This window comes from Trachypithecus francoisi, unplaced genomic scaffold (genome assembly GCF_009764315.1).
Source record: "Trachypithecus francoisi isolate TF-2019V2 unplaced genomic scaffold, Tfra_2.0 Contig01705, whole genome shotgun sequence".
Classification (NCBI taxonomy): Eukaryota; Metazoa; Chordata; class Mammalia; order Primates; family Cercopithecidae; genus Trachypithecus; species Trachypithecus francoisi.
The window spans coordinates 675500-690152 of record NW_022681450.1 but is presented as its reverse complement, the minus strand read 5'-3'; the positions used below and the strand labels follow the sequence as shown (position 1 = coordinate 690152).

Below are 14653 nucleotides of genomic sequence, written 5' to 3'. Positions count from 1 at the left end.
ACATATATATATATGTGGAGATCCCCATATATATATATATGGAGATCTTCCTCTCCATATATATCCATATATATATATATGGAGATCATATATATATATGGGATCTTCCTCTCTCTCTCTGTCTCTTTCTCTCACTTTCTCTCTGGGATCTTATTCTCTATTTCTGCCTCTCTGAGATCTCCTCTCTCTGTCTCTGGGATCTGCCTTTCTATCTCTGTCTGTCTATGTATCTCTGTCTCTGTCTCTCTCACTGTCTCCCTCTGGGACCTTCCTCTATCTCTGTCTCTGTCTCCCTGTCTCTGTCTCTCTCTGGGATCTTCCATGTGTGGGGCCCATGGAGCGTCCTTAACAGAGGTTGGGCATGGCCAGGTCCCTGGAGGACACAGCAGGAGAGCAAGAGGCAGAAGCCCTAGTCCTGGCTTGAACTGCGCATGGTGTGAGTGCCTGAAGTTCCAGTTTGGGAGCCTGGGCGGATGGGGAGGGCAGTGTCCGAGGCTGGTGGGAGGGGTGGGGCGAGGCTGGGTGCTGCGAGGGCTGCTGACAGGTCCTGCAGGCCCAGGGCCAAGCTGGGATCCGAGGCTCAGCGCGGCTCAGCACTAATCTCCTCGTGACCTTGCAGAGGGCCTGAGCTGCCTGCTGTCTGCCCCCAGACCCAGACGCTGAGTTGGAGGGTGGGGGTGTGCAGGGAGGGGCAGCAGGCTGGAGATCTGGGAGCCTCAAGAAGGGGTGCAGGGGGTGGGAGGGAGGCTTGGCCCTACGCCAGCCCTGCAGCAGCACTGCGTCTCAGACGCAGAGGCACAGAGGCTTGGGAGACGGGGAGACCATATTTCATACTCCCCTGCAGTGCCAGGGGTGGTCTAAGCTTTGCCTGACAGGGTAGACCCAGGGATGGAGAGACATGGAGAGACGGAGAGTTGTGGAGCTACAGAGGCCTGGGGTCAAGTCCTGTGCAGGAGGCCAGGAGAGGGGTGAGATGGCAGTCAGGAGAGAGAGAGAGGGAGAAAATCAGCTGCCCACCCAGAAACCTTAGTGAAGGCTGGGAGCTGATGCTTGGGGCCCCATAAAAGCTAAGGGCAGGGCCGGACTCTCAGATCCTGAGAGAGGTGGGGTCCTGGACCCCTGGGTCTGAGGGAGGAGGGGCAGGGGCCTGGACTGCTGGTCTGAGGGAGGAAGGGCTGGGGCCTGGACTCCTGGGTCTGAGGGAGGAGTGGCTGGGCCTGGACTCCTGGTCTGAGGGAGGAGGGATCTGGGGGCCTGGACTCCTAGTCTGAGGGAGGAGGGGCTGGGGGCCTGGACTCCTGGGTCTGAGGGAGGAAGGTCTGGGGGCCTGGAATCCTGGGTCTGAGGGAGGAGGGGCTGGGGCCTAGACTCCTGGGTCTGAGGGAGGAGGGGCTAGGCCTGGACTCCGGGGTCTGAGGGAGGAGGGGATGGGCCTGGACTCCTGGTCTGAGGGAGGAGGGGCTGGGGGCCTGGACTCCTGGGTCTGAGGGAGGAAGGGCTGGGGGCCTGGAATCCTGGGTCTGAGGGAGGAGGGGCTTGGGCCTGGACTCCTGGGTCTGAGGGAGGAGGGGATGGGCCTGGACTCCTGGTCGGAGGGAGGAGGGGTCTGCGGGCCTGGACTCCTGGTCTGAGGGAGGAGCGGCTGGGAGCCTGGACTCCTGGTCTGAGGGAGGAGGGGCTGGGGGCCTGGACTCCTGGGTCTGAGGGAGGAGGGGCTGGGCCTGGACCCCTGGGTCTGAGAGAGGAGGGTCTGGGGGCCTGGACTCCTGGTCTGAGGGAGGAGGGGCTGGGGCCTGGACTCCTGGATCTGGGGGAAGAGGGGCTGGGGCCTGGACTCCTGGTCTGAGGGAGGAGGGTCTGGGGGCCTGGACTCCTGGTCTGAGGGAGGAGGGCCTGGGGGCCTGGACTCCTGAGTCTGAGGGAGGAAGGACTGGGGACGTGGACTCCTGGGTCTGAGGGAAGAGGGCTGGGGCCTGGACTCCTGGTCTGAGGGAGGAGGGACCGGGAGCCTGGACTCCTGGCTCACCCTGGCCCTGGCCCTGGCCCTGGCCTTGGCTCCTGCTCGCCCTTGCCATGACCAGACCCCAGCGGGCTCCCATCTGTTGGAGTGCAGAGCTGAGGCTTTCCCAGTCAAGGCAGGAGGCCCAGATGGGCACGCTGTGGGGCGGGAGCACCTCCAAGGGTGGGGGCCATGCCTGTCTCGCTGTGGCCGCCTCTGCAGCTCCTTGCCATTTTCCGTGCTGTCCGCCTCTCCCTGATCTGGCGCCAGCTTCCGCAGCCTCTCTGCGCCTGGGCCAGCCTCCCCTCCCCCTCGCAAGGGACCTGGCCCACATCTCTGGCTGTCTCTCCCTTGACCTCCCCCTTTGCCCTCTGCCTCTTCTTCCTTTCCCTCACAGACTGACTGTGGTTGCCGCTAGATAGGAAATATCTGTCCTTGTGTCTCTTTCTCTGAGCCTCAGTTTCTCATTTTCTCTCTCAATATCTCTCCATGTGTCTCAGACATGTCTCTCTGCTTGTCTCTGTCTCTTTCTCTCTATGTCCATGTCTCTTTCTCTGTCTCTTTCAGAGCATCTCTGTCTTTCCATGTGTCTCTGTCTTTCCTTCCCATGTCTAAGCTGCCTTCATTTCTCTTCTCGTCCCCACTCCTTTTTCTAAGACCACCCTCCCACCAGTTCCTTCTCTAGGGCTTTTAGCATCAGTCTTCTCCCAATCCATCCATAGCTTCCCTCACTCCATCCCACTTACCTGACAGCCATCACTGACTACCCCTTTCTCCCTTCTCTCCCCTAGTCCTGCCCCAACCCAATCCTCCTTCCCAGCCCCTCTGGCCCACCCTGCCCCACCCCACAGAGCTGCACCCCCATCCCCCGCCTCCATCCCTGGGCCCATCAGCCTTTATCCGCCATCTTTCTCCCTAGTCCTCATATTCTCCCTCCACTGGCCTCTCCCGCCCTCTTCATCCCACCTACCTCCACCCACCCACTCCTCTCCTGATTTCCCCTCCCTTCAGTTCCGCCCCAGACACACAGGGAGGAATCCAGGGCTGCAGCAAGGGTCAGGTGGTCAGCCAGGGAGGGAGGCGGCATCTGCTGGAGAGACTCACAGACGGACAAGGACACACGGACACAGAAGCAAGGACACAGCCAGGCATGCACACTCCCCACTACACAGTTGCACACGCACACCCTCATCTGTGCACTCAGTCTCCCCACCTTGGCTCTCCCGTTCCTCTCCTCCTCCCAGCCTCCCATGCCTGCTCCTCTACATGAGGGGCTGTACACACACACACACTGCAGCCCCACGCTGCGACACTGCGGAGCCTGCACACACACACACACACACACACACACACACACACACTGCAGAGCTCCCCCATCCAGGCCTGGAAGGAGAAAGAGAGGTCATCTGGTGTCCATCCCAAAGCCTGGACCTATCTGCACCCTGCCAGGGAAGCAGGAGGGCCTCAATAACCCCAGACGCACTAACATGAGCTCTCACAGACACACCCAGACGCGATCGCAGACTTTCAGACACTACGGGGCCCACACACTCGCTGCCAGGGCCTGACCGAGCCAGCAGCTCTCATACACACATGCAACCGTGCACATGCAATCGCACAAGGTCAGGCGGAGATGCTGAGGGCTGGCCCACGACCTCGCGGATCCCCGCACACAAAGCCATGTCAACGTGCGCCACAGACCCCCCGCTGCCCCCTGCGGTCCCGCGCACACATTCGCAGCAGCCCCACGACCACATGCATTGGCCGGGTCAGCCGGCTTCCCGGGTCTTGCAGGCCTGGCCCCAGAGCGCAGGGGTTCCGGCGCCCCCGCCCCCCGCGCACACCCAATGTCACCAGCCCCACAATGTCACACGGAAGCGGCGCCCAGCCGGCCCAGCACCTACCCCCATCTTGGCGGCTCCGCTGGGAGAGAGCCGGGAGGGCGGGGCGGGGACCTCTGGGAGGGCTCAGGCGCAGGCTTGGGCTGGGGGCCTCTGCAGCGCCCGCGCCTCGGTCGGTGCGCGCGTCCGTTAGTCCGTCCGTTGGTCCCACAGCACAGAGGCTGCGGCGGCCGCCGCCTCCGCCTCCTCATATGCCCGCGTCCACGGGAGGGGGGCGGCGCTGGCCAATCAGGGGCGCCGCCGTGCAGACTGACGGCCCGCGGCCCCACCCCCGGTACTGCAGCTGTCCTCCCCCTGGGCTCCGCAAAGTGGCGGCGCGGCCGCGAAAAAGGATCGCTGCGGGGGTGGGGGGATTCCCGGAGACCCCCGCAATAGGGGACCTGGAGATCCCCTCAATACGGGGTAGGGCCTCCAAGGAGGGGCGCTCAGGGAAAGAGAACCCCGGAAATCCTCTCATTGTGGGGGTGTGCCACCACCGAGAAGGGTACGCTGTGGGGGGGCGGGTGGTGACACGGGGTGGGAGGAAAGCCCGGTGAATCACTGCAGTGTGGCACCAGGGCCCCTGGAGACGGTAGGAGGTGGTGCTGTTCAGGGAGAGGGCCCTGCAGGAGGTGAAGCTGGAGCGGAACACAAGAGACCAAGAAAGGCAATTGAGGAGGGGAGATGGGGGGAGGAGCCCTGAGATTCCTTCACTGTGGGTGCCCCCCCCACTCCGCCTGAGCTATCCAATGAGCCACAACCACACAGGGCATACGGGAGACACAACACGGTGGAGGACGGCCCCAGGAGACCCAGAAAATGCCCAGTGTCACAGTTACACAGGACCATCACACTCATAGCCCAGACACTAGGGACATGCACACACCACAGGGTTGCACTCACATTCCATCACATGCCAGCATGTGCCCTCACACACACACCACCCCATCACACACGGAGTCTCAAACATACAGGAGTGAAACACAAGGCACACACCTTACACACCCATCATACCACAAGATAATCACAATCACAGTCACAAAGTGCTGTGCAGACTAACACGGACACTCCGAAAATCACAGACTCACACATCACACACTACCACACCTGACCTCCCACCATTTCACATAGAGACCCACACCGTGCAACCGAGAAACCAAAACACTCAGCACCATCACACACGCACAGGCCTCACACTGCCTCCAGACACACTACATCAGCCTTTGTGGACATCGTTGCATGATCCCACAATGTCGTACACATCCTCACACACACTGCTCCCTAGTGTGTCTGGGCATGAGCAACGGCCCACAGTGCAAAATTGCCAATGCTAACTGTGAATGACAGACAAAAAGGTGCACATACTTACACACAGCACAATAATTCAAACACAAGTCACGCGACACCCACACACCTCCCACACATACACACATCACGTTATTGCAGCACTATCGCAGACATCTTTGTTGCACCTCCAAACACACCCCAACGCACTCGCCCACATGACACACAGCCCTCATCACAGTATATGTACACACACAGACGCACAGCCGGCACCCACACCCCAGGCCTGCCGCCAACACACAACACCCCATCAGTTACCCCACTGGAGTCCGAGAAATTGAGACCTCCCCACTCACTCCAACACCACTTTGTTCTAGGAGGAACACTCCAGACTCTCCCTGGGGATGGTAGAAGGGGAAGAGAGAGAGAGAGACAGAGAGCATTTGACCTTGTAGCTTTCTCAGAATGTGGGTATCCTCTCCACCTGTGGGAGAGGAGATGTGGGGGACACAGGCAAGGGATGGGGAGTGAGCTTGGTGTGTGAGGGTGGGTGGGTGAAGGTCGAGGACCTGGTGCAAGGAAATGTGTGAAAGGCTGAAGGCCAGAGAGAGGTACAAAAACAGAGACAGAGATTCAGAGCCACAGCATACGAACAGAGACAGGATCAGAGAGTGAATGGAGACTGTCCCCAGTGCCCAGAGCCCCATCCCAATCCTGTCCTCTGACCCGTCCCCATCTTTCTCGCTGTCCTTTGTTGCCATGGTAACAGGGAGGCTGCCTCTGCAGCAAAGGAGGTTGGGCCTGCAGACTGGGCTGTTGCCATGGAGACTGGGAAAGGGGGAGGAGCCACATCTTTTAACCCAGATGCCTCGCCCCCAGATGCCCCCTCCCCACCTCTGCCCTCTTCCTGGGGGAGGGAGAGCCTATCAACACATACTCCATTCCTTCTCTTGACACCTTGGCCTAGAGGCATGGGCCTGGACCATCGAGAATGGGATTGGGGAGATGGAGAAGCCTGGGGAGGTGGGAAAGGCCTGGATTCCAGGAGATTCTAGGCTCTCTCTACTCTTGCTCTCCAGCTGGGCCGGGGGAGGCCTCAAGTCCTTCCCATCCCACCTCAGACACAAGCTCACGTCCCCCTTCATGCACTTCCTCCTCAGGCACAAGCCTGAGACTGATGACTGTGCATCGTGCTCCGGGTGAGGCTCTGCAGAAGTTGGTGGGGGGGGGGGGGCGGGGAGGAGGAAAGACTGGGAAGGTCACAGGGATAAAGGGGGATAGGGGAGATAGATATGAGAGGCTGAAGGAGAGATACAGGGGGAGAAACAGACAGGCAGCCCAGAACCAGAGAGAGGCAGATACAGACAGATTGAAAAAGAGAGATTGGCAGATGCAGAGATGAGAACACGGAGACAGAGCAACGGAAGAGTTCAGTGAAGGTGACAGAGACAGAGGGAGGTAGAGAGCCAGGCAGAGACAGGCTTGGTAAACTAGGGAGACTCAGAGATAAAGGCCAGAGGGAGACTCTGAGCAGAAACGTGGTAGGGGATGGGGGACTCAGAAATGGGGGAGAGACCCCAGAGGGAACTGGCCTTGAGGCACTGGGACAGAGAAGGGGGAAAAACCAAAAATGTCTGTAATCATGTTCTAGTCACCTCGACAGAGAGTCCAGCCCAAGGGCAGAGACATTGATTGGAGTGTGTAAGAGACAGAGATGCGAGACAACAAAGAGAGGCTAGTGCCCGCCCCCACACCTGTCCGAGGGGCACACAGGCAACCAGGGTCTGAGACGCAGAAAGGGACGGGTGGCGACGGGGGGCGCTGTGTGCGGGGAGGGGTCTCCTGAGGTGTGGCCGGCCTGCCAGGACTGCGCAGGGCAGGCGGGCCCTGGAGGACAGTCGGGCGCGCTGGGCTGAGCCTGGCCAACTGGGTGCTGAACGGACAGCTCCCAAGCCCCGGGCCGCGGCCCAGGGACCGGCCCAGCCTCCCTCTCTCTGGGACCCTTCCAGTCAGGCTTTCCTCTCCGTTCCAGCCCCCTCCAGGCTCCATTTAGTTTTTTATGGCTTCCTGTCTCTCGCCTCAATTCCGGGTGTCTCTTACCCTCCCGCTTCACCTCTGGTCTCAGCCCTCTATTCCTTCTCCACCTCACCCAGCCTCTCTCCCTGTCTCGCCGGCTCTGTGTCCCCTAGCTCTCTCTCCCCATCCCTCTCCCGCCCACTCTGCCCCCTTCGTTGTCTCTCCCCATCTCTGTCTCTCGCCATCCCTCCATCTCTCCCTTTCTGCTCGGCCTCGTTTTGGCTCTTGCTGTGTGACCTTCACTCGTCCTTCCTCAGCTGCAGTTTCCACAGAAACCTCCAGCGAGGCGAGGGAGGGCGGGGACAGAAGGCGGACCCACCTTTCTCCAGCGCCATCAGCCCTTCAGCCTCTCCCACCCCTGCCGGCCCGCCCACCCCCCAGTTACTGGGATTCCTCACTTCCTCTCTTCGGGGCTGGGGAGGTACATTTTCAACAGAAACACGGGGGTCACAGTCACAGACAGTTGAAGATGGCCTCGCGGATACGTGCACACACGATCACAACGTCACTGAACCACCCCGGCCCAGGCACACACTCGCCACCCCAGGCACGGCCACACTCAACAGCTCACTGGCCCTCCCCTCCCCCAGCCCCATCTGCTTTCTGTCTTTCTGTGTCTCCGCTTCCGGTGTCTCCGCGTCTCCAGATCCCTGCATCTGTCTCAGGGTCTCTGTCGCAGCCTCCCTCTGTCCTGAGAGAAGGTCAGTGGAGAGGGGCCAGGTGCTGGAACCCCGGCTGGCCTGCAGCCTGTAGGCAGGGCCGAGGGTGGAGAGAGCATGGAAGTAACCATCGAGGCTCACTCCGGTTCTCAGCAGGTGCCCCGGGGACCCAAGCCTCCAATGCCCTCACACCCCCAGGAAATGAGAGCCGGTATCCCCAGTTCTGGGGTTTTGTTCTTTTTTTTATTCCAACAGGGGCTGAGATGTGGCAAGGGGAGGGATGGGGGCCCAACTGACCCCCTCCCTGGGGGGGTCTCATAGAAATTCCGAGGTTTCTCCCCCCAAAAAAGAGAGGAAGAGAAGAGTGGAGGGGCACCAGGGGACACCCATCTGTCCAGAGGCCCTCCCCACCTCCAGAAGCGTGGGGGGCTGCGTCAAGTCTTGGGGAGCCTGAGCAGTTCCAGAATGGGGTCCTCCCCGCTGACTGCTTTCCGCTTCCCAGAGCGGCCCCCGAAGTCCCCAGCCCCTGGAGTCCTCGATTCCTGCGCCCTTCTCGCCCGCGGCACCCTCTTGCGAGTCCACTGGAGGGCGCAGGCGGGCTCCAGAGCCGGGCCTCGGACTCCACCAGGAACTAAAGGCAAAATCGTGGCGTCCGGGGCGCCAGCGCACAAGTCCTGTCCCGCGCCCGCTGGGGGAGCGGGCACTGCTGGGGCCTGGGGCAGACCCAGTCCCTGCGGTCAGTTCGGGCGCCCGAACGGCCCCGCCCGTGATCACTCGTGCTCCGCCAACTCCCGGGAACCGGCGGGGCCAGGCCGCGGCCGGGGCGGGCTGGTGGCTTCCGTGGGGGCGCCCAGGCTACGCGGGGGCGCGCCAGCCCCCGAGGCCCGCAGCGCCTGGATGCGCCGGCACTCCTGGCAGACGCGCACGTGGGTGCAGGGGGTGGGGGCAGCGGGTCGGGCTCCGCTGGGGGGTCCCGGGTCGTCCAGGAGGCGCTGCGGGCCCCCGTGCGCGCCGCCCGCATCCCCGCCCGCGCCGGCCGAGTACAACTTGCCGTTGCTGAGGCGCATCTCGCGGACTGCGCGCAGCGACAGCAGGGCCCGGCTCGGGCCGCCAGGGCGCCGGCGCCGGCGGGAACGCGACGTCTTGCGGCAAGACACGGCGTGGCGCAGCTCCTGCAGCATCTCCTGGCACACCGACACCTGGGGGCGGTGCGGGCGGTCACCGTCCCGGTGCAGTCCTCCTCCCGCCTCCCCCAGCTCCTCTCCACACCCCACTCCTCCTCCTCCTTTACTCGGCCGGGTCTTTCTTCCTTCTGCCCTCGCTTCCCTTCCCACTTCTCTTCCCTTTATCCCCCCGTGTTTTCTGCCTCCCCTCTCCACCTCTCCCTTCCTGTCTCCCCACTTATCTCCAATGTCTCCATTCTTCTCTGCGTGTGTTCCTGAATCTGCCCTTCACCTTCCACCTACGCTCCTCTCTTTCCTCTGGTCTTTTCACTCTAAATTTTCTCCAGTTCTTCCCTCCTGATTTCCCATCCTCTGCCCCTCATCCATGCGTTCATTATTGCAAGGCATATTTACCCGTGGCCTGCTGTGTGCCTGGCACTGTTCTGGACACTGGGGATATATGGCAGAGAATGAAACAGAAGTCCCAGCCTTCGTGGAGGTTATACTCAAGTGTGCAGACATAAGATAACAAACATTAATGTAGTATGCTGGGCGCAATGAGTGCTTTGGAAAGAAAATCGGGAAGAGGCCTAAGGTGTATGGGTAGGGAGTGATGATGAATTCTGAGACAGGGCAGTCAAGGAAGACCTCACTGAGAGAAGGATCCTTAAAGACAGGGTGAGCCACGTGGAGACCTCGGAGGCCAGCATGCTGGACAGATAACCAGGCAGGGCTGAAGTGCCCAGGTGGGAGCGACTTGGCACGTCTGAGGCACTGCAAGCAGGTCAGCGTGACTGGAGGGCAGCGTGCACAGGGAAGACAGGGAAATGAGGTCAAAGGTGGCTGGCTCTGCTAAGGCCCATAAACCATTGGAAGGATTTTTGGCTTTCATTCTGACAATCAGAATGGGAGAGTCAGATGGGAGTCATTGGAGAGCTGTAGATACAGGACTGCTGTGTTTTCACAGGATCACTCTGGAGTTGTGTTGAGAACAGATTGTAGGGAGGCCAAGGGTAAGAGCAGGGAGTCCGTGGAGGAAGCTACAACAATAACTCGGGCAGGAGATGGGGGTGGCTGGACCAGAGCGACCTGAGAAGGGGCTGGATTCTGGACATATTCGGAAGGTGGAGCCAACAGGATCTGCTAAGAGATCAGATACGGGGCATGGAAAAGAGGGAATAGTGAAACAAAAGTCCAATATTTTGGCCTAAGCCACTGGAAGGACCAAGTTGCCTCACGGGTGGGCAGAAGCCCAATGTTGGACACATCGCGTCACGTGCACACCTATCAGAAATCCAAGTGGAGATGCCAAGTGTGGAGCTGAAGTTGCAGACCTTGGCTTCAGGGGAGACACATATTTGTGGGTTAAGGCAGGCAGCCCTCAAGATCCCACCTCCCGCATCCATACCCCTGTGTAATCCCCTCTGACAGCGTATCAGAGCTGGTCTGTGTGACCAACAGAATTAGGCTTGGCAATTGCACATTCTGCTTTCACCTTGCTCTCTCTGATTACTCGCCCTGGGGGATCTCAGCTGCCATGGTATGAGGACACTCAAGCAGTTCTTGGAGAGGCCCTTGTTTGAGGAACTGAGGCCTCTTGCCAACTGCCATGTGAGTGTATTCATCGTGTTTTTTATTTTCTGTGTCTTAGGATGTTTTGACACTTTAAACATCTTGCAGGCTGGGGAGAGACTACCCCTCCCAGAACTAGCCAAGCCTTAGAGATAGCAGAGAGCTCAGCTGCCTTTCATGTGCAAAGCAACCAATCCTGAGTCTATACCCCCAACCTCCCCTTTTACCTAACTCTCACATGCCAAGCCAATATTCTTCCTGCCCTAAATCAACCCAGGGGCCAGGTACCAGATAACTAGGGCCAGCCCCTATAGCCCAGAGTCCACTGACATTATTCAGACTGGTCAGTCGTAAGCTGTTTCCCCTGCCCTGCCTTGCCTTTCCCGAGGAAACCCCAATAAAGGCTGTGGGCTGCTGGTTCCTGCTTCTAGTGTTTCCCTTGTGCCCCCTTCTCCTGGGAAATGTTAAGGAATAACAATCATTTTTCTTTCTTTTTCTTTTTGAGACAGTCTCACTCTGTCACCCAGGCTGGAGGCGGTGGTGCGATCTTGACTCACTGCAACCTCCGCCTCCCAGATTTAAGTAATTCTCCTGTCTCAGCCTCCCGAGTAGTTGGGACTACAGGTGTGCACCACCACGCCTGGCTAATTTTTGTATTTTTAGTAGAGACAAGGTTTCACCATGTTGGCCATGCTGGTCTTGAATTCCTGGCCTCAGGCGATATGCCCTTCCAAAGTGCTTGGATTACAGGCATGAGCCACCACACCTGGGCAAAAATCATCTTTCAATGAAATTGGTCTCTCCATGTTGTCACTTGGCTACTTCCAGAAACTAAAATCCCATGGGGACATTTGGGACAATGAGCCATCTTAGAAGGGAACCCTCCACCCCTTGTTCAGCCCTCAGACCACAGCAGTCTGGTCAAAAAACATGACTATGACCTCACCAGAGACCCACGGCAGCCAGAAACATTCAGCTAAACTGCTCCCAGGCTCTGGACTCATATAAACTGTGAACCAATGGAAGCTGGCTTTTTAAAGCTGTTAAGGTCATTTGTTATGATAGCAATAAATAACTAACACAAGAGTCACCAGCACATAGCGGGTCTTAAGAGCCATTTGGCTGCTGGGATCACTGAAGGAGTAGAGAAAGACCGAGAAGAAAAGCAGTATAAGGACTGAGCCCTGGAGCCCCACAACAGAGGCTGGGGAGAAAAAGGAACCCAACGAGGGAGCCTGGGAAGGAGTGACCAGAGAGGTGGGAGAAGGGGAAGAAGGGGCTTTGAGGATTGAGAGTGACTGGCTGTGTCGAAGCCCATTGCTACCTCACATAGATGAGGCCTGAGACCGGGAATTTCAGACGTGGAAGTTGTTGGTGACAAGAGTGGCTTCAGTGGAGTGGCAGGGACAGATGCCAGACTGGAGTGGGGACAAGAGGAAATGCGGGGAAAGAAGAAACTGGAAACATCAGGGAGACCCCCCACCGCTGCCAAGGCTGTAAAGAGAAGGGGAGAAAGTGGGTGGTGGCTGGGAGGGAAAGTGAGGTCAGGAGAGGGTTTCTTTAAGACTGGAGAAATGACAGCACATTTGTATGTCGATGGCCTGAATTCAATAAAGAGAGGATAACTGATGCTGCAGGAGGAGAGACTTGCTGGAGGCATGTCCTTGGAAAGGCAACCTGGACACGGGTGGAGGGCACCTTTACTAGCAGCATGGACAGCTCCTTCAGAGGAGTCCTCGCGCCAAGCGCAGAACACTGGGAGGCAGCTGGATGCAGAGCCAGGGTCTGGGGAGTAGATATAAGGTCAGCCGCTGGATGTGAGGAGGGGAAGAAGGGCTGGAGGCTGACAGAGAGAGGGGAAGTGGGGAACCAGCAGTCCAGGGGTGCAAGAGCACGAATGGGTCTGAAAATGCAGGGGTGTGGCTGGGCGGCCCCCAGGGACATGGAAGCAGCCCTCCTGAACACGGTGTGGGACCAGACCAGGGCTATGTCCCCTTCAGGTTCCATCGTCTACTGTTTCCTCACCTGTTTCTCCTCTTTTTTTTTTTTTTTTTGAGACGGAGTTTCCCTCTGTCACCCAGGCTGGAGTGCAGTGGCACGATCTCAGCTTACTTCAATCTCCACCTCCCGGGTTGAAGCGATCCTCCCACCTCAGCCTCCCGAGTAGCTGGGATTACAGGTGTGCACCACCACGCCCAGCTAATTTTTGTATTTTTAGTAGAGATGGGGTTTCACCATGTTGGCCAGGCTGATCTTAAATTCCTGACCTCAGGTGATCCGCCGGCCTCGGCCTCCCAAAGTGCTGGGATTACAGGCGTGAGTCACTGCACCTGGCCCTGTTTCTCCTCTTATTTCTTCTTGCTTTTCTGCCTCTGTGGCTCCCCACATCCTGTCCCTCACCTCCTCTCCCTGCATCCTCATCGTTCCCTGTACCTACTTTCCCTCCTGTTCTTCCTCATGTGCTGATTCTCTGGCCCCATCAGCTCTCTTACTTCCCTACCTCCTGCATTCCTCCGTCCTTCTCACGATCCCCACCACCCTCCAGGTATGGCTCTCAATGCCACGATCTTCACGCACCTCAGCCCCTGGGGGTCCCTGTTCCTGCCCATCCCCGCCTCCAGCCTCCTCACCTCCTCGGACTCTGCTGACCTCCGTGTGGACCATATGAATTCCATGACCGCCACGAAGACAGCAATGATGAGGCCACAGATGAGTACAACAAAAATGCCGCCAATGTTCTCCATGCCCAAACCTGGGGGGCAAAGGGAGTTGGGGAGTCACGGAGTCGGGGCCGTGTGGGAAGGGGGCTGGGAGGGGGCTGTGGGAAGGGGACACCACATGCGGAAGCTGACCTTTAGCTCGATGGTCCTCCTCCTTGGGGCACCGGCCCCCCTCCCACCACTTGCGCTTCAGGATCTCCAGCCGGTTGTTCTCCTGAAGCTGCAGGATGGCCAGTGTGATCTCATCCCGGAACGGGGAGCCTGGGCAGGCACATGAGGGGCTGGACCAGCCATACATCAGAGCCCCGCAGCCCTGCCCGCCCCAAACCCCAAACTGTGCCCTCACTACAGCCTTCCCCCGCTTCCACCACGTGCCTGGGGTCTTCCCCGTGGCCTCCCCTCACCCACCCCCACCCCGCCCAGTCTCCTCTCAACACAGCAGCCAGAAAGACAGTGTTAGGAAGAGTCAGAGGCTACGCCTTTCCTGTGCTCAGGACTCTCCGTGGCTTCCTGTTGCAAGCTCCTCCCCTCAGCCACTCTGAGACACCCTCACCCGCAGGGCTCTCAGCTCTAGCCCCACCAGCCTCCTGGCTGCTCCCCAAATCCATCACACACAGTCCTGTCTTAGGACCTCTGCCTCTGCCTGGAATGTTCCTCACCGCACTTCATCCAGGTCTCTGCTCACATGCTGGCTCCCCAGGGAGTCTATTCTGATGACTTTATTTAAAATGGCACTAAGTGCCCCACTCCCTGTCAGTGTCTTCCCCTTAATTTACTTTGGAGCAGCTGTTACCACCTAACACTGTATTATATGGCTATGTGTTTATCATCTGTCGTCTGCAGCCCCGTCAGGGTATCACAGCATCCAGTACAGGACTTAGGACCTGGTATGCAGTAGGACACCAGACGAATCCCCATCCACACCTCTCCCTGGACCACCTCTTCTCCCCACCCTCAAGTCCTGCCCTTAAGCCATCCTTGGGTTTCAACACCCCACACACCCTATTCTATACTTACTTCTTCATTGACTAAGATACTTCCTGACCATCTACCACAGAACCAGAGACATGGGCAGGTGAAGGTGATTAATATCTACCAGGCACCAACTGTGTGCCAGACCCTGGGTTTATTCAGGTCTTATGATGATCCTGTGGGGCAGGTATTCCCACCTGAGGCAAGTGTTTCTGAATGAGGAAAGTGATACACTTGCTTGAGGCTGTGCGCTGAGTCAGGGAGGAAACTGGGATTTCTTTCTTTCTTTTTTTTTTTGAGACAGAGTCTCACTTGGTTACCCAGGCTT

The 14653-nt window shown here is 58.6% G+C and overlaps 2 protein-coding genes across 7 annotated transcripts in view; both read right to left on the bottom strand.

Annotated features, from left to right (window-relative positions):
* The window catches only part of ATP1A3 (ATPase Na+/K+ transporting subunit alpha 3), a 28645-nt gene extending 24541 nt beyond the window's left edge, over window positions 1–4104 (bottom strand). Inside the window, exon 1 of one of the 2 annotated variants that reach the window (XM_033198090.1) lies at window positions 3904–4104. In XM_033198090.1, coding sequence (XP_033053981.1) covers window positions 3904–3909 — 6 coding nt within the window. In that variant the 5' untranslated portion in view covers window positions 3910–4104. The remainder of the gene's footprint in view (window positions 1–3903) is intronic. The other variant, XM_033198084.1, reaches the window with a different exon arrangement.
* A 4010-nt stretch (window positions 4105–8114) lies between these two features.
* GRIK5 (glutamate ionotropic receptor kainate type subunit 5) overlaps window positions 8115–14653 on the bottom strand; it is an 82265-nt gene continuing 75726 nt past the window's right edge. For all 5 annotated transcript variants that reach the window (XM_033198110.1, XM_033198105.1, XM_033198120.1 and 2 more), the window contains 3 exons: window positions 13486–13614; window positions 13264–13385; window positions 8115–9097 (listed from right to left, as the gene is read on the bottom strand). In XM_033198110.1, the coding sequence (XP_033054001.1) occupies window positions 8669–9097; window positions 13264–13385; window positions 13486–13614 (680 nt within the window). In that variant the 3' untranslated portion in view covers window positions 8115–8668. The remainder of the gene's footprint in view (window positions 9098–13263; window positions 13386–13485; window positions 13615–14653) is intronic.